At 41.5% G+C, this 20393-nt stretch overlaps 1 protein-coding gene across 7 annotated transcripts in view; it reads right to left on the bottom strand.

Moving 5' to 3' along the window:
- TWSG1 (twisted gastrulation BMP signaling modulator 1) overlaps positions 1-20393 on the bottom strand; it is a 79507-nt gene that overhangs the window by 19711 nt on the left and 39403 nt on the right. For 6 of the 7 annotated variants that reach the window (XM_033929493.1, XM_033929497.1, XM_033929491.1 and 3 more), the window contains exon 4: positions 12454-12720. In XM_033929493.1, coding sequence (XP_033785384.1) covers positions 12454-12720 — 267 coding nt within the window. Of the gene's footprint in view, positions 1-10788; positions 11479-12453; positions 12721-20393 lie in introns of those variants that run through there. The other variant, XM_033929498.1, reaches the window with a different exon arrangement.

The raw sequence follows: 20393 nt of genomic DNA, 5'->3' as shown, positions 1-20393 counted from the left end.
TCCATGGCAGCCACCAACGAAGACTTCTTGACTACTGGAGAAAAGAGAGGATTACCCAGAAAGACATTGGGTCTCCTACTGCCACCCACAAAATGCAGCCAGGGGGACTCCATAAGAAATGTGGCACTAAGGACCTCCCGTGGGCAGGGGTGGAGGGGAAGGGGTGCTTTTACGAATCAGCGATCCTGTGTACGGGCTGTAAACAAGGAAACAGGAAAATTAACCCAGCAACAAACAGCCTAGCTAAACCAAATACACATACTCGCTGCAACGAAGGGAGGTACAAATCACACCTACTCGGCAGGCTGCTCTTCGTCAAATGCATCAAGTCTACTGTACACCCTCTGGGTTTACCAAGCAGCATGATTTTTTCCCTTTTTTATGCGAGGAGGGAGTTAGGAGTGCAGGACAATGCCAGATAAGGCTACAGGAGGAGGGGTACAGGAACTGGCACCACCAGCTATATCCTGAAATAGGCACTCAGGAAGCCTAACCCCATACTCAACTGAGTTAGCAAAGCCAAAAAAGGAGCTTAGCTGTACCTGGACCCAGCCACACTTGCGGGCCATGCTGAGCAGCAGATGAAACCAGGAGGAGAGAAAACATCCATCCGCCTGTGGAGACTGAGAATACTGGCTGACTAGGGAGCATACCATCATAATGAGAGCTCAGCTTGGTGTTTTCTCTGCCTGCCGGTAGATGGACGCAAACCACTTGTTTCTGAATTCATCTACTGCCAATGACAAGGAAAGGGACAAATATTCTATACAACTGTTTATAAATCACAAATAGAGCCTTCCATTTCAATTTGGTTTTGGTACAACCTTCCCAAAGATACAGTTGCTTATGTTTTCACATCATATGGGAAAATAATTGGATTATCTTTCAGACATGGGTGTAGAAGAGAACAAACTGTGTAGTGAATGAACAGGAAAATAAGTGCCTATTAAATGTTGGAAATGCTCCTTGATGCCAGCAACGATGGATGAATCTATTGCAGTAAGAAACTTGAGCAGCTGGGCACATGATGGAAGGACATTGCAGATGGTAGGAGTCTGATCAGCAGACAAGAAACAAATGATGTCATTTGACAGTACTAGTAGTAGTACATTTAAACCTAAGCAGCTTCTGCAATTTTTTTTAAATCATTGAATTGTTGCCAAGATGTGTTAAGGTTTTTACATATTTGAGAAAATGACACAGGGATAAAGTTTGTCCCCATCCTACAGTCATTCTCTACTCCTAAGTTTACTATTCCACAACCCATAATATGAGAAATTCAGTTTTTCTAGATCTGGTATCTTTCACATTTTGGTTTTTTGCCATATAGCTTAAATACAAAACTGGAAGTTGTGTGTAGAAGAGGTGTTATTGAGGGGAGTGTGTTTAAACAAGAATCTACCAGACTATCCCAACAAAATAAATCACAAATCCAGGTGGTTGTCTTTTCAACTATGAAAGCCTATTTTCCACATATAAGCATTGAGGCAAGCAAACAAACTAAGAAATTACTTGTTTAGAAAAAGACAGCAGTAGGAACACCACACATTTTGGAATATGGAAGCTATTTACTGTGATATAAATAAAATTTTCAACCAACTTATGACTCATTCTTTCTATTACATAGAGTATGAAACAGCTGTGGTAGATGGGTCTTTGCAAAGACATAAATCTAGATGCAAATTGCATTCTGGTCTAGAGCACCTACTTTGTAAGGCAGATCAAGTTTTCACGTGTTCAACATATGATAAAATGCTTGTAAAAATATTAAATGTCAACATATCTTGCACTGGCCAGGAAACTAATGCATACTGCCTTCTGCTGCAGGAAAGCCATATGCTGATGATCATTTAAAATAAAATTTTAAAAAAACCAAAACATTAAGTTTAGCAGAGTTTGGCAAATTTATTTTGCAAAGTGTCACATTACTAGACCTGCTTGAAAAGGGGGTAGTGAACTGGGACCTAATGCAGGCCAAATACAGCCCACTGGTCATGATCCACCCACCTCTGGACATGTATTACTCAGAATTTCCTGGTTTCCTATTCTGTACAGAAACAGACAGGATAGAAGTATCAGTACAGTAAAACAACCAAATATAGATTTTGAAGAAAACAGAAATAATAGGATATGCAGACTTGACAGCAGTGATGCAAAAGATATACGAGGTCAGCTCAAAAAGTTCCAGGACTGATTTTATTAAAAAAAAAAATTAAAACAATCTAATTTATTTCATTGGGTCCTCTTCAAAGTACTCTCCTCAGTTCAGATAACTAGCTAAGAAGCCAAACAGGGGAGGTGGGTGGGTTGTGAGAATATCTGCCTGGTGTCCCTGGATAACACCTGTTACAGTAAATAACTGTGCTTTATCCTAGGACAAGTGCAGGCAGCGTATGCTCACATGTGGGTGACATCCAATGGGATGGGATGGTAGGAGTATTGGCAATTTAGGAGAACAAATTTTATAAAACTGCCTTGCCAAAATGGCTTCCAGTCTGGAAAAATAATCCAGACTATGAGAGGTGAAGGTATGAACCGAGGACCAAGTTGCAGCTTTGCAGATTCCCTCAATAGGATTAAATCTAAGGAAAGCTACTGATGCTGCCATGGTTTACTTTATGGGCTGTGACTCGACCCTGTAGATCAGGGGTCTCAAAGTCCCTCCTTGAGGGCCGCAATCCTGTCGGGTTTTCAGGATTTCTCCAATGAATATGCATGAGATCTTTGTGCATGCACTGCTTTCAATGCATATTCATTGGGGAAATCCTGAAAACCCGACAGGATTGCGGCCCTCAAGGAGGTACTTTGAGATCCCTGCTGTAGATGCAATCCAGCCAGAGCATAGCAGAAAGAGATGCAAGCAGCTAACCAGTTGGAGATGATGCACTTGGAAAAAAATTGGATGTCCTAACTTGTTTGGATCAAAGAAGACAAAAAGTTGAAATGTAGATCTGTGTGGCTTAGTTCTTAGTAAGTAGAAAGCCAAAGCACATTTACTGTCCAGAGTATGAAGAGCTGATTCTCCAGGATGAGAATGAGGCTTTGGAAAAAAACACTGAAAGTACAATAGATTGATTGAGATGAAATTCTGAAACCACTTTAGGTAAGAATTTAGGATGAGTGGAGGACCACTTGCCATGATAGAATACTGTGAAAGGAGGGTCCGCTACTAAAGCTTAAAGCTCACTGACTCTTCGAGCAGACATGATAAAAACCACTTTTCAAGTGAGATATTTCAGAAGAGCCGAAGCCATTGGTTCAAAAGGAGGCTTCATCAATTGAATAAGAACAAGATTGAGATCCCAAACCACTGGAGGCGGTTTAAGAGATGGTTTGACATTGAAAAGTCCTTTCCTAAATCTGGAAAGGACAGGATGAGCAGAAAGGGGTTTCCCTTCGATAGGCTGATGAAAAGCAGCAATGGCACTGAGATGGACCCAAATCGATGTGGATTTGAGTCTTGATTGAGATAAGTGCAACAGGTAAACCAGAACTGAAAACAAGGAGGAAGATTGAGGCTCCTTGTGATGAAATAGTGCACCAAGCAGAACATCTAGTCCATTTCTGGTGGTAACATCGTCTAGTGGTAGGCTTCCTGGAAGCCTCTAAAATGTCCTTTACAGATTGAGAAATCTGCAGAGTGGCAGTTAGTTTGAGAGATACCAAGCTGTCAGGTGTAGATACTGCAGTTGGGATGAAGCAGACTCCTGACTGTGTAAATAGAGAAAGAAAAACTGGTAGTAGTAGTGGCTCCCTGCTGCTGAGTTGAAGTAGAAGGGAGAACCACGGTTGTTTGGACCACCAAGGAGCTATGAGAATCATGGTGGCATGTTCTTGTTTGATTTTGAGGGTCTTGAGAATTAGAGGAAATGGAGGAAAAGCATACAGAAACTGATTCGTCCATTCCAGAAGAAAAGCATCTGCCTTGAAGCGATGAGGAGAGTATATCCTGGAGTAGAACCAAGGCAGTTTGTTGTTGTGGGGAGACGCAAAGATCTATCTGACAAGTCCCCCACTGAGAGAAAATGTGACGAAGAGGTGAGGAACTGAGTGTCCATTTGTGAGGTTGTAGAAGACTCCTCAAATTTGTCCGCCAGACAATTGTTCTTCCCTTGAATATAAACCGCTTTCAGAAAGGTGTTATGAAGGATAGACCAATTCCAAACCTTCTGAGTTTCTTGGCAAAGAGGGAGAGATCCTATTCCTCCACGTTTGTTGATGTAGTACATGGCGACTTGATTGTCTATCCTAATGAGGACTACTTGATCGTGGAGAAGATGCTGAAAAAACTTTGATAGCATTGAAGATCGCTCTGTTCCAACAGATTTATGTGACACTGACGATCTCTGCTGGACCAATGCCCTTGAGTACGGAGACCATTAAGATGAGTCCCCCAAGCGTAGGTCGAGGAATCTGTTGTGAGGATCTTCTGATGAGGGGGCATTTGAAACAGTAAACCTCTGGAGAGGTTGAAAGAGAGCAACCACCAGTGGAGAGACTGTCTCAACAAAGGAGTCACTGTAATATGAGTCACTGAGGAATTCTGAGATGAAGTCTGGCAAAAGGAGTCATGTGAACTGTAGAGGCCATGTGACCTAGTAGAATCATCAACATCGCTAAGACTGAAGTGAGGGAAGACACTTTAAGACAAAGTTGAATAAGAACATTCTGACGTTGTTCAGGAAGGAATGCTCTGAGTTGTACAGTATCCAGTACTGCTCCGATGAACTGTAGAGCCTGAGAGGGCTGTAGTTGGGATTTTGGAAAGTTGATTTCGAACCCCAAGCTTTAGAGGAACCAAGTAGTCTGTTGGGTTTCTACAATAACCCCCTGACATGTTGATTCTTTGATAAGCCAATCGTTCAGGCACGGGAAAACCTAAAGACCATGGTTTCACAGAGCTGCTGCTACCACTACCAGGCCCTTGGTGAAGACTCAGATGATGCCAGGCTGATGAGTACCACTCTGTACTGGAAATGATGATTTCCCCACCTGAAATCTGAGAAACTTGCGAGAGGCTGGATGAATGGGAATGTGAGTAGAAGCCTCTGAAGTCTAAAGAGCATAACCAATCGTTTTGATCTAGAAGGATGCCACAGACAGCATCCGAAATTTGTTGAGTGCTCTGAGATCCAAAATAGGTCGCAGATCGCCCTTTTTCTTCGGAACTAGGAAGTAACGGGAGTAAAAACCCCTGCTCTCCTGATCCAGAAGAACTTCTTCGATGGCACGGAGATGAAGCAGAGCTTGAACTTCCTGAAGAAGAAGGGCGGACTGGGATGAACTGGAAGGATACTCTTGGAGGCAGATCTGGAGGAATCTGGATGAAATGAAGATAGTATCCTTCCCTGATGATCGAGAGGACCCAGAGGTCGGATGTAATGAGTTCTCATCGGTGGTAATAAAGACAGAGACGGTCCCCTATGGGAAGAGTAAAGGACAGAGCCAGAATGATTGAAGTTATGCTTTGTGTTAGATAGTCAAAAAGACTGAGAGGCCTTGGTTGCAGCAGGAGTCTGAGATTTTTATTGCCATTGTTGCTGCTGCTATTTCTTAGGAGGTGCCCTTGAATAAGGAGCCACCTTCTGAGGAAAACGCCTCTGGTAGGATGGAACAGGTCTGTAGCCCTTGGTCGTAGAAGGCTTTGGTCTAATTATAGAAGTAAAGGACTTCTCATGTTCAGATAAGCACTTGATAGCTGCCTTAATAGAGTTGTCAAACAAGTCGTCGCCCTGACATGGGATGTTAACGAGTCGATCCTGCAGATTCTGATCCATGTCCACGGTACAAAGCCAGGCAAGGCGATGCATGGCCACAGAAAAAGCAGTGATCCTAGAGGACAGTTCAAATGCATCATAAGCAGATTGAATGAGATGCATGTGAAGTTGACCCAGAGTGTTGTGCAGTTGTTGAAACTCTGGAAGTCGATGTTGTGGAAGATTTTTTTTTGGGGGGGGAGGGGGGGAAATCAGGCATGTGTTGATCAAATGCTTGAGATAAGAAGTAAAGAGAAAATTGTAGTTTAAAATTCAGGTTGTCATAATTGAATTTTGATACAATCATCGACCAAACTTCTCCATAGTCCTGTCCTCTCTTCCAGGCGGGACGGTAGCATAAACTTTGGCAGGATTGGTTCTTTTTAAGGAAGATTCCACAAGAAGAGACTGATGGGATAATTGAGACTTCTCAAATCCCTTACAGTGGACCATCCGATACCTAGATTCCAACTTTGCTGGCACAGCAGGAACGGAATAAGATGTACATTTCTTTTGAAAGTTTGAGAAAGGATGCCATTGATGGGTAATTTGAGAGATTCCCTAGGAGAATGCGGCACTTCCAGTTCTTCCAGATACTCCTTGGAATATTTTGAGTCAGAGTTTAAAGATATATTAAGATCTTTACTCATTTTACATAGAAACTTGGTAAAGGATACCGGGTCTGAAGAGAAATGTCGTTGAGGTCGTTGAGGAGAAGGTGATCAAGAACCCCTCGAGGTACCTCTCATAGCAGAGAACGAAGGTGAAGTTTCTCTGGAGTATTGATATCTGATATCTGAATCCAGAGGCAAAGATGATCCACCACTTTGAGCCTCGCAGGAGAAGAACACGACAGACGAAAATAATGAGGTTGCACAACAGGTTTCGACGAAGGAGTCTATGATCTCGAAGAGCCTCAATATCTGGAGAAATGAGACCTGTCTCGAGAAGAAGACCTGGGCCTCGATGGAGAAGGTTGTCTCGATTCATGGCCTCATGATTGTCTGGGGTAGGGCTGGAATTCGGAGAACGAGGACAAGACATACAAAAAAAGGACTCAGCTCCTTGTAACGAGCTATCTCGAGGCACTCTTAAGGATTCAACTCCTTGTATAGAATGTGCAGACTGAACTCAAGGCACTCTCAAAGACTCAACTCCTTGTATAGAATGTGCAGACTGAACTCAAGGCACTCTCAAAGACTCAACTCCTTGAATAGTGTGTGTAGATTCATCTGGAGGCACTCTTAAGGACTTGACTCTTTAGATAGAGTGACCAGGTAGAGCTCGAGGCACTGCCAAGGACTCGACTCTTTGTAATACTGTTGAGTGCTCAGGCTGGACAGCAGGAAGCAGAGTCGAGGCAGGAGTAATTTGGGCAAGCATGTTACCGAACTACTGATGCAGAAGAGTAGCCCACATATTCGGCAAAACCGGCACCGAGACCAGCGAGTCTGTTACATTTGGTGTGACTATAGTCTCCGAGGACGTTTCGTTTTTTAGGAAGCTTCAAAACCACCAGTTCTAAAAGGTGGCATGTCTGGAGGAGTTGGCTTAGCTATTTTACCTGAGGGAGATAGTAACAGCTCCCAAGGAAAAGATTTAGCTGATTTCCCCAAAGATGAGGACTTCCCTAACGAGGAAGATTTTATTAAGGTCGAGGTGAAAGGCTTTAGCCCCGTAGAAGATTTCACTGGATTCGGGGTTGAAGTCGAAGTCGGGGCTGGAATTGGAGTCGGGGCCTCAGGTAAGGGCCTATCCATATTGCGGAATATTTTTCTACCTGAACTCTACGACATTTAAGGGCTCGAGTTTGAAGCGTAGCAGAGCGGGCACATGACTCCGACGATGGTCAGGTCCTAAACACTGTACACACCACTTGTGTGGGTCAGTGAGGGAGATTGCACGCTGGCACCGGCTACACTTCTTGAAACCTCTGACTGGCTAGAACATAGAATGAAAAACAAATGCAGCTAAATCGAAGCCCACAGGCTGAAGCCGTAGGGTAGGCTCCGCCGTGACACGAAGAAAATAAACAAAACTTAATTTCTTTTTTAGAAAATGAAACATGCAAAAAATCACAGCGACCATGTTAAGAAAAAACACGAGCTGCGGCAAGAGAAGGCACGAGTAAAACTAAATCTAGTGCAGAGCGTCGAAACAAGGACTTCTCGTCTCTGTGGAAAACAGAGCTGAGGAGACGCGCCCTATGTCGGGCAGGAAGGCACTTGCGCATACGCGATGCGGGAGTCGCGAACTTTCTAAAGTTTTACAAGCAAGTCTGCTTGCGTGGATGTCCACATCAGGGCTCCGTGGATGACGTCACCCATATGCGAGAATATGCTGCCTGCTTGTCCTGGGATAAAATCTTGTTATTAACTTTCAAAATACTGGCTACAAATTCCCTCAAATTCAGTGACAGACTCCTAATTCCGTATGCTCCAACGAGAACCCTTCGTTCTACAATCCATTCCCTCAATGAGACACATTAGCACGACACGTTTAAATATTTTTTCAGTAACCACCCCCCATGCTTTGGAATTCTATGCCCACCCAATTACACAAGGAATAGATATTAGACCGATTTAAATCAAAATTAAAAACATTTTTATTCAAAGACAGATTCACTGTATAATTAATTTTTGCTCTTTAAACCTTTATTACAGATGGGTCCTCTCCTCATGTTTTAACCCTAATTGTCTCCCTATCCTATTTAACGATGTAATTCTTCCCCTTTTGTTTCCTGTATGTCTGTGTTTGTCCATGCATTCTACATTTCTAAGTAATATACGCCGCTTAGAAACCTTTATTTGTGATTTATAAATAGTTGTAGAGAATATTGTTCCTTTTTATACTTTAATAAAAACATTTAAATATAAAATCATAAGTGTTTGAGGATTGTGCAAATGAAGACAAAGTCCACAAGAACAGGAAAAGAGCTTGCGGGGATGAGGCAAGGATGGAGATGGAATCTGCAGGGGCAGGGATAGGGACAAGCACCAATGGAGATGGGGACAAACTTTGTCCCCGAGTCATTCTCTAGTAAAGAGCCCCGCAGACCACCTTTGATAAAAGTAAAAATTTGATAGAAACAAACTGCTAGGGTGACTATTCTAAAAATATTTGTGAAATATAATATTTAAAAATCACCAAAACTCTGGCTTACAATGTGTATATTTCCCATAGTTCCGCAGGCCACACAAACACAGAAAATTGAAGGCAAATAAAGACCTTATGGCCTACTCATATCTAGTCTGCTTAACAATGCCATCTACTATTATCAGAGAACATGCTAAGGGCCCCGGGCTTCCTGGTTTGTCTCGCTTCATAGTGGCTTCTAAATACAAAGACTGTTTTAGAACAGTTTCAGCCTTCAGCAAATAAAACTTCAAAAATCCTGGAATTTCAATCATAAGATTTCCTGGAAACGATAGAGGAAGAGTTAAAAGAATCTTCCCTTCATCATCATTAATTATGAGCTTTCCGACACCTGGAGCAATCCATCCAGTGTGCCACAAGGGTCTCTACTATCCCCATTGCTTTTCAATGTCTACATGTCCTCACTGGGCACGCAATTAACCCAACTGGGGATAAAACTATTTAGTTATGCAGATGACTTTACGATTATTCGCTGATTCTGTCTCTGAAACTATTCCCAAAGCTTCAGAAGCCATAAATGTGATGGAGCAATGGATGACAAACTTTAGGCTCAAACTCAATTCAGAAAAAACGACATTCTTTGTTGCTTCACCACATCCGCTTGACACCAAAATACCACTATGTATCAATAAACTTAGTTACCCTATCCAGCCCACCATAAAGATACTAGGTGTAACTCTGGATCAATGCCTAACCATGAAAGACCAGGTGGACTCCTTAATCAGAAAGGGATTCTTTACTCTCTGGAAACTCAGATCATAAAAGCTTATTTCGAAACATCGGCATTCAGAATCCTGGTCCAATCCCTCGTACTAAGTCTACTTGACTACTGTAACATCGCCTATTTGGCAATTTCCCAAAAGAATATGTGACGTTTACAATTGATGCAAAATACATCAGTCAGATTGATCTTTGGGCTAAAGAAATTTGACCACGTGACACCCTACTACCGGCAGTTGCATTGGCTGCCAATGGAGGCACGCGTAAAGTTTAAATTCGACTGCCTCTGCTTTAAAGCACTACACGGACTTGCCCCTAAATACATAACTGACCTTTTCTCCTTCTCAGCCAACAGACACAAGAGAAGCTCACCTTCCAACTTTGTTTCCCCCCCAGTGAGAGGTTGCAAACTGAAAAAACACCATGAACACCTTCTCTCACACCAGGCAGCATCGTGGGGTAAAGACCTAGAACAATTGCTTTCGCCCACTACTTACGAGGAATTTCAGAAACGTCTAAAAACACACCTGTTCCTGAAGCATCTAGACAACTGATCCACTCATCTCTTTCCCCTCAATAGCGATTAACTTGTCCTATTGATCACTTTCTCCTCAACAATGGATTTCCTGTCCTATTAATTTTCTTTCTTCCACCCTCTTAAATTCAATCAATTTGTACCTTTGCTTAATCTTTTGTAAACCACATAGAACTTCACGGTATTGCGGTATATAAACTGTTATTATTATTATTATTATTATCATTGTTCCTTTGGAAGTTTTAACAGTTTGCTGTTTTGATTCATTACTGAAAACCACAAGTTGTTGCTGATTGTGCAAGCTGCTGCAACAATACAACACAAATTTCCTAAAATAAAATGAAGGAGTTAGATATGTTTTGACCATCTGCTAACTCAGATTAGTTGAGTTGTCTGAAGTGGCTTTTAGCACAGGAAATGAGAAAAAAATAAATCCTCCCTCAGCATGAGCTGCTTTTAATAACCAGCACAAGGATAAGAGCCATGAGAAGATAGCAGACTCATGCTAGGAACTAAAGTTCAATCATTTAGGGATAGTGTTCCTCAAACTAAGGGAATGGTGCACAATTTGTAAGGAACAAAATACACAGGAACTGATGAGTCACAAAAGAAAAGCAAACCAAAACTTTTATACAGGGTCAGGGAATAAATATTTAGTTTCCGAGAAGGAAGTGTGTAATTGACTGAGCTCTACCAGTGAAAAATGGTAGATATTAATACAGAGTCTATCACAAGATGACAGAATAAATCAAAACATGAAAAAAAAAAAAAAAAAAAAAATTTTGTCTCACACAAGCACACCCACTCTTCAACCTTCATTTTAAATAAGGACTTTAACTGAAGGCATTAATGAAGTCCTGTAGCTTGCTTACCACATTCCCTGGCAAGACTAAGTAGAGATATCTGCCAAATTCAGTATTCCTCCAGCAAACAAAAACAAAACCATCCAGGACAGCTCTTTAACTTGCCTTTGCACTCCCTGAAAACACACTCTCCATAGCAGGCAGTCACACTCTCAATTGCTGGATGCTAAGACACTCATCATAGTAATAGCACATCTGTAACTGTACAGAGCCATAATTGATAAAAATTAAGTTTAGATTTTAAAAAAGTGTGTATTCAAATGCTGTTTTTGCTGACTGAAAAATAATGTGGGTCTTTTTGTGTAGTGCTTTATATTCCTAAGGAATCTTGCACCACAAACATTTTTGCTCTATCGTGGATCAATCATACATGATATTCAAATTTTTGCATTTTATCTGACCATCAATGGTTCAGCAGCATACCCAGCCTTGGAAAGCACAAGGAAACCTGAAGCAGACAGAAACATGCATCAAATAGGCCCCCAGCACTGTGCAAATCTTAGCACACATTTATACCTGCTCCATGAAAGACGTGGCATGGGACAGGCAAACATCAAGTACATTAAGAAATAGAACTATCACCGCTTTCTAATTAGGGATGTAAACTGCTGAACAGAATTTTGCACAATGTAGTTAGTGATCTCCTCTGATGCAACATGTTTTAAAAGTTCAACACTATTTTTCTGGATGCTGTGCCTTGATGCAGGCATGGGACCAGCTGCTGTAGCTTTGGCTTGCTTGAAGCTAGAAGGTGGCAGTGGCAATGGCAGTATCATCACCAGAAAAAGCAGGTTTGGAAGGAGGTGGCAACAGTTTCATCAGTCCATAAAGCTCTCTAAGGAGATATCAGCTCTAACTTTGGCTTCACCAAAAGAGAACAAAGGAGGGGAGCAGCATGAAATTCATATAGTGGTATCGGAGAGGGTGGCATGATCTTGGGAAAGAGGAGACGCTAGTAAAGTTAAGTTGAAGAGAAGGGACAACACACAATTGGAAGGGAGGATAGTGCAGTGGAGCTAAAATGAACAGAAAAGGGGAGCGTAGTGATGGTAGGGTTCACTGGTGCAGTCAAACTGGAAAAGGATGTTTTAAGGGGTGAGGATCAACTTGAGGAGGTAAAGGTCAAGAGAATATTGAGCTGAGGGAGATGTGAGCAGAAGCGTTGGGATCCATTGTCTTGACAAATAAATCAGAACTGAATATTTTCTGCCACAGCAGTTCCCCAGGTATATCCATGATGTAAATGCATGACATATTTGTACACAAACCAGCCTCAGAGCAGATTAATTTGCATATATTGGTTACTCTGAAACTAGATTGCAACATGGCTGTTGGACACTAGTCAGCCATTCCTCAAAAATTAACTCAATTGTGCTCCGTTCTCCCAGAGAGCCCTTATCTCTTGCCAGCCCCCAGGCATTACCTTTTTCAGTGCTGTGGGATGCATGGATGCTATTGTTTGGAACAGATATATTCTGGTGCTGTGGCTGATTTACAGTTTCCAGAAAGGAGACTAGATTCTCATGATGGGATAGTTCATCAGCAATGGGGAAAGATACGATATTCCAGTTCAGCTGGGTGTCACCTTCCGTGAGTGCTCTGAAAAGAGAAGGGATGGGCTCATGGAGCTCTTCCACAGTGCTCTTTGAGGTTGGAGGTGTATCGCTGTAATTCCTTGGATTGCACATTCCTGCAGAGGCAAAGAGAAACGACATTAAAGGATATTAGCATCCCCTCTAGAATTCATCTAGAACAGTTCTATCTTTATGTGTTCTACAATGAGCTGGAAGCACCAGTAATTATTTCACATTCGTGTAGCATTTTGTTGAAAACTCCTCACATTTCTAGCACATAAATTATTAAAAATAGTCCAACTGTTTGCCAGTACAGAAAGTATTCAGCAGGCACACATTTATATTAGCAGTGGTATACCATGTTTGTAGGGCACAGCTATGGACACAAGAGATCTAGTTTGATTTTTTTACATAAGACTTACTGAATCATTTTATTTCCTTTAATCACAATGGATAAGTGCAGAAATTGTGAGTTATATCTGTTTACTAGCAGGTGGCGATAGAAAGCAAGAAACTGAACTGATAAAGGATGATCAGATGATCAGCCAGCCAGTATATCACAGTGTCAAAGCAGTACGCATAGATAGGAAACAACTACTCCTTTCCACAGTAACGTTGTAAATGATAGCAGATAAATACCTGAATGGTCCATCCAGTCTGTGAAACAGTCACACATTATATTCTTTCACTGACATTTCTGAGAAACAGACCATGGAAGTCTGCCCAGCACTGACTTTAGTTTTCAACTACTAGAGGTGCCCTATCCAAACCATCTTGTCATTTGCAGGACAAAGACCATAAGAGAGTTTGTTCAGCACTGTCCCCATGTTCAGCCCATCCTAAACCAAACTCCATATACAGGACACAGACCGTGCAAGTTTGCCCAGTACTAATTTCAGTTCTTATCCAGATTCAGCCTCCAAAACTGAACACAGTGCTTCAAATAGGCCTCACCAATGACTTGTACTGGAAAGCTTTTAAAACTAAAAATCGGTTGAGGACTTGAGATTGTCCGATTTGAATTTTGTTCTTATTATGTTAATGATTTACTTATTATTTGTGTTCGATCTGACAATCTTTCAGTACAAAATGTTTTGATTTTGTTAAAATTTTTAAAATGATAAATAAAGGGAAAAAAAAAAAACTAAAAATCGGAAGTGGGCAGGGGTTGTAGAGCTGATAGTTGCCCAGGAGCCCATGGTTTGGTGTGAATATCCTTGAATGATACTATCGAAACAGACCATTTAAGGACTCTCAATATAGAGGTTTAGACCAAATTAAAGGATGCAAAATATCCCTGTCAACATCTAAGCAGCCTGTAGACACAGGGAAAAGACAATGACAAGTGTCTGTATACCAATGCTAGAAGCCTGAAAAATAAGATGGAAGAATTACAGAATATAGACCTAGTGGAAGGAGGACAATCTGTGGGACACTTATTATAGGGTACAAATTATATCACAATGATAAGAGTGGATCCCTCTGAAAAGAACGGACAGATAAAGAAATGTTTACAGACATTAGGAAAGCTGGCAAATTGGGCAACATTATAATAAATGGGTGATTTCAATTACCAAAACAAAAACCTACACTCTTCCAGAGAAGGTGAGAAAATAGCTGTACAAGACACACCCAAATCACTGGTCATAAAAAAAACCTCCACTTATTCAATTATAATCAGTTGTAATGATAATAGTACTAGCAGTCTCTCTCCAAACTCTAGGAACAATTTATCAAATTCTTTCCAAATAAAGCACTGTGGGCAGCAAAATACTTAGCTACTAATTGTCCAGCTTCAGCTGCCTTCATTATCCTGCAACATTGCGCTGCAAGTAGAGTCCCGACAGGAGTACCCTGTTTCACCAAACACTTCTTCAAGGGAAATCGTCAAAAGAATACAACACCATGGCTGCTTAATCATGGCGGCTCCTACTTCAGACACCTTCATTTCAAATATTTGCGACATGACATCAATTCGTATGTCAGCTCTCCAACCAATCCAAAAATACTATTCACATAAATTTTTTTTAAAAAAACATTCAAAAACTACTTTCCACTCAAACCTTTCGGCATTAGTCTAAAGAAAATATCCAGCATTACTCTCACTTTCTAAGTTGTTTCCAGATATCACCCTGGCTTTCATTTGCAGGTACAGAATATATTCCATTTCTACACATTTGAACATTGAAAAAACTATTACCTTTCTCTTCGCAATGTTCTACTAACGGTTTCATCATTATTTTAATTTAGAGGTCATACAGAGGGGCATAATCAAAAGATATGTTCAAGTCCGATTTGGACATAGTGTGCTAGTCGTCCAAAGTCAGCAACGGCAAACTGTCCATTCTCAAAAAGTACATCCAAAATATTTTTTTCACATAATCGTCTCTCTGTACATCCAAAAGGGTTCTGGAAAGGATTTATTCCCATTAGATAGACCCCCCCGGACCATTCCTCAGCCCTAGAGAACAAAGGAGAGGCTAAGCCAGCTGCTCCTCCCCCCCACACAAACACAGGCTGCATGGCACAAGGGCGCTCTTCAGGCCCCCATCCAGCAAAAACCTAGCATGAACTAAGGATAAAGGAGTCTGAGGCCTGGTGATATGAAGGTTCCGGAGAACTTAAAAAAAAAAAAAAAAAAAAAAAAAAAGGGAAATCCAAGATGGCCATTGTGGCAGCGTTATGGTGACAAAACAGTTCCAAAACACCTTAACTAAAATATAAAAAAAATCAACAAAAAATGGATTTTTAAGGTTGGGAACCTTAAGGGAAGGGGTAGAAATCTGAAACACAGCTTTAAAAAAAAAAAAAAAAAAAAAAAGACACCACACACACACAGACTTTTCTCATAGGCTGTAACAGCCTTACTCACTGACCTGTGCTGCAGCCTGTCTCAGTTCTTAAAGTAGCTGAACTGGGAGAAGAAATCATTACCTCAAATGACTGGCAGCCCAAAGATTCATTGTTGGAGGAACAGTCTGACTGAAATTTGACTGAGTCTCTAACTTCCACAGACCCACACACGCTAAAGGGGAGAAGTGAAACGCAGCCTGCACCCTGAAGAGCCCTGCTGTGCCCCCTATGGATGCCAGACAGCCTGCACTCAAGCCCCTGTGACCCAGTAGGCAATCACTGCTACAAGGAGAATGGACCCCAAGCTCCAAAAAAGGATTAGCCTGTCAGCTGCAGACCTCAAGTCTGCTTTTCCTCCATGCAGGCAGAGCTAGATCCTTGACGAGGGGAGCTCTGAGCACCGAAAGCTATCAAAAACCCACAAAAAAGACTGAATAAAATAAAGAAATATACAGAGCAGATCAGAAAGACTCCTTCTGGCTTGCATGCAAAGGAAGAAATTTGAAGGGAACACAAGAGCCCTTTGATGAAGGAGGAGGTGTTGAAAAGCTGGAATGGATTCCTTCTGCATGGCTTGCGGAGCATGGGGAAATTACCTACTCATCCAGAATGACACACCTATTGTACTAGTAGTTTTCCAACTGATATAAAATGAAGAAAAATGCTTCATTATATCTAATGCCCAAGTTTCATCTCTTTTCATTCGAGGTTATTCACCACTACTGTAGATAAATAAAAAGATTCTTTCACAAACCTTTGCCTACTGTCCATGTCTTTAAATACATGTCAGGGATACATGATCCTTAACATCTGGACAGGCCTTTGAGAGCTACATTCTCCCCAACCAAGGGCCTCCCCCTGGCACTCTAAACCAAACATGTGCTTTCAATCAAACTGTTAAAAGCTCTCTCCAAACTACCTACAAACAACATAAAAATGCTAGGCTTCAGAAAAACAAACATTCTCATGGAAAAGATTAGCAAACCAACAAAATCTGGTGTTACTCATTTTACCTACAATGACTGGAGTTATTTTTAAAGGTACAAGAAAAAAAAAATTTTGCCCCCTGATTTTTTTCTGGTATTAAAACATAGAATGGAGGGGGGAACATCATTCAGCAATGGCTGCTTGAGAATAAAATTTCTGAGTGAAAGCTATTAAAATCTAACAGTGCCTGCATTAAAATCCAACCTCACACCAAGAGGGCCATGTCTTTACGTGGAGGGGTGGGGAGATAAATGGTGCCAAAGAGTGCAAAAGAGGTACTGTAAGAGGATTTCCAGAGACAGATATCTTCACTGGTAAGACTTTGCTGAGAAATTGCTTGCAACTTGGGAAAGGGGAGACCTAAAGCTAAATAGCGCTAAGGGACTTTATTTTATTTATTTAAAGTAGTCTGCTCACTTAGCAAGGGAGTTTAAGGGATAGTTTTTTTTTTCTTAGCAAAGAAAGTCTCTTATGAGTACATAGGCTAGCATTTCAAGGGGCTATTTTAAAACTGCTTTAGTATCAATATAAAGCACAGCTAATAAGCAGAGGCAGTCTCTGTTTAATTCCCTCCCACCCTCCCCAAGGCGGATCTTTTGATTTATAGGCTTTTCAGCCAATTAGGAAGATGACACTCTTTTGGTAGGATTTTATTCTGCTTTCTCTCCTCTTTCATCAGGTGCAAGTACTTCTGCAACCACAGAAAGGTTGGGAAACATGTCGCCAAACCTGTTGCCCAGGTTACAGCTTGTGTCTGTGCACAGAGAAAATGGTACCCAAGCAAAGGAGGTGGTTCCATGGGCAAGCTGTCTTCAGCTTGAATTTGTCATAAGGGAAGTGAAGGAACCGAGAAAGGAGGTGGCAAGACTGATGAAGCATCCATGAGAATGAGATACATTGATGAAATGCTGCATGAAGCAAAAGATTTCCAGTAGGGAGAAGAGGCCATGCTGAGGGAGGACAGATGGACTCAGATTACAGGACCCTGCAGGATCAATATTGTGCCTCCACCTCTCCTTGCAGCCCTAGAAGTGGAGGAAAATGAGAGCATCCCAGGAAGAGAAAGGACCAAAGCACAAAATCACTAAACCTGCTGAATCTGTGGCCACTAGGAGGCGAAAGGTAGTAGTGGTTGGCGATTCCCTTCTGAAGGGTATAAAGGCGTCCATCTGCAGACCAGACATGATTTCTTGGGAGCTGTGTTGTCTACCTGGTGCAAAAATTCAAGATGTTATGGAGAGCTTGCCAAGACTCATCAAACCTAATGACTATTATCCAATGCTGCTTATACATGTTGGCACTAATACTACTACTAGGTACCCCTCCAAATTTATTAAAAGTGACTTTGTGGCCCTGGGAGAGAAGGTGAAGCAGTCAGGTGCACAGGTGGTATTCTCGTCAATCCCTTTACCCTGTTGAGGGTAAAGACCAAGGCAGAGAAGCTTACAGCCTGGAAATGAATGTGTGACTGCATGGATGGGGTCGTCAGGAGCGTTTTGGCTTTCTGGACCATGAGATGACTCCCAAGGGCTGCTGAATAGGGATGTTGTACATCTATCAAAAGAAGGGAAGAAGTGTTTTCAGCAGCAGACTGGCTAACCTACTGAAAAGGGCCCAAGTACAAGCCCTCAGATAAATGAATTACTAATTACCTCTACACAAATGAGAAAAAGGGGCAATACAGTATACTAATGCCCAAAATATGGGAAACAAGGCTCTGGATCCAGAGGCTGTGATGGAAAAGGCTGAGTTGGATTTACTGGTGATCACAAAGACATGGTTCACTGAGAACCATGACCAGGTTATAGTTCTATCTGTTCAGGAAAGACAGAGAAGAAAGAAAAAGAGAGAGGGAGTCATACAGGATCTACAGGGTAAGGAAGAGGAACTGTGGGTCAAACTGGAAAGAGGGAATGGAAAATGTATTTACATTGATGTGATATACAGGCCTCCTTAACAGATAGAAAAAGTAGAGACAGATTTAATAGAAGACATTCAAAATATAGCTGTAAAAGGAAAAATACTACCAATAGGCGATTTTTAATATGCCAGATTTTGATTGTGGTATCTTCTAGAAATAGAAGAGCCTGGATTCTCTAAAAGGAAAACTGTTCCAGCATTTGGTAACAGAACCCACATGGGATTGGGCCATACTGAACTTAGTGCTTACTAACAGTGAAAGTGTTTCTGATGTTATAGTAGGTGTAGATAGGGCCCATTCGAAAATGAAGGTTCTAGAGTTATCTAGACTTTAAATAAACACACAAAAAAAACTAACTGTTCAGATGGGGGATTATGTCAAGGAATTGTTGTCTGGATGGGAACATCTGGAAAGACTAGGAAAGCAGTGGGCAAAACTGAAAAGAGCTATTGTAAGGGTAACAAACCATTTTGTAACTGAAAGTAAGTAAAAGAAAGAGAAAAAGAAGGTTGCTTTGGTTCTTAAAAGTAGCAGCTGAGAAAGTGAGGAAAAAAAGGTTAGCTTTCATAAACTACAAAATATTTCAGAAAGAGGAAAACGGGCAAAAATATCTGGAAATGTTGAGAGGCTGGTCATGTAGTCAAGAAAGCAAAGATGCAAATTTAAGAAAATATAGCAGACGTGGTAAAACGAGGGGGACAAGATATTTTTTAGATAAATTAGTGATATTAGTGATAGGAGGAAGTGTAAAAGTAACATTGACAGACTCAAAAAGAAGGGGAGAAATATGTAGAAGCTGATAAAGATGAAGCTGAATTGCTTGACAAATATTTCTGTTCTATGCCCACAGTGAAGTGCTAGGAGCACTGCAGAAGACAAATACAAATAGGGCTGGAGGTGTCGTAGATCCCAATCGATTTTCAGAGGATAGTGTATGTGCGAGCTAGATAAACTAAAAGAGGACAAAGCGATGGGGCCAAATTTACATCCGAGGCTACAGAAGGAACTTAGAAAAAGTTCAGGCAGTTTCACAGGCTGACCTTTTCAATGCTTCTCTAGTCAGGAGCAGTACCGGACGAGGGTAGATGTCCCTCTCCATAAAAGTGGAAGTGCTGAAGGAATTTAGGGAAGTTCTGATAGCTCCACTGACTGACCTTTTCAATGAGTCTCTAGAATCGGGAGTGGTACCGGAGGACTGGAGAAGGGTGGATGTGGTCCCTCTCCACAAAAGTGAAAGTAAGGGAGAAGTAGGGAATTACAGGCCAGTAAGTTTGACTTCTGTGGTAAGTAAATTAATGGAAACATTTTTAAAACAGAGAATGGTCAAGTTTCTTGAATCCTGTGGATTCAACATGGATTCACTAGAGGTAGGTCTTGTCAGACAAATCTGATCCATTTCTTTGACTGGGTGACCAGAGAATGGGATAGAGGATGTGCGTGCTAAATGTGGTGTATTTAGATTTTAGCAAGGCTTTGACAGTGTTCCACACAGTTGTCTAATAAATAAACTGAGTGCCCTCGGGATGGGTCCCAAAGTGACAGGCTGGGTCAGCAACTGGAAGGCGACAGAGGGTAGTGATCAATGGAGATAGCTCTGAGGAAAGGGATGTTACCAGTGGTGTGCCAAGGTTCTGTTCTTGGGCCTGTTCTTTTTAACATTTTTATAAATGATATTGCTGAAGGGTTATCGGGTAAGATTTGCCTCTTTGCAGATGATACCAAAATCTGCACTAGAGTAGACACGCCGAATAGTGTGAATAACATGAAGAAAGACCTGGCGAAGCTTGAAGAATGGTCTGAAATTTGGCAGCTAAAATTTAATGCTAAGAAATGCAAGGTTATGCATTTGGGCTGCAAAAACCAGAGGGAACGGTACAGTTTAGGGGGTGAAGAACTTATGTGCACGACGGAAAAGCAGGACTTGGGTGTAATTAATGTGATGATCTTAAGGTGGCCAAACAGGTTGAAAAGGTGATGGCAAAAGCTAGAGGTATGGCCAATAGGAAAAAGGAAGTATTGATGCCTTTG

The sequence above is a fragment of the Geotrypetes seraphini genome, chromosome 2 (genome assembly GCF_902459505.1).
Source record: "Geotrypetes seraphini chromosome 2, aGeoSer1.1, whole genome shotgun sequence".
NCBI lineage: Eukaryota > Metazoa > Chordata > Amphibia > Gymnophiona > Dermophiidae > Geotrypetes > Geotrypetes seraphini.
Note: the sequence above shows the minus strand (reverse complement) of the source record. Positions and strands in the feature narration are given on the sequence as shown.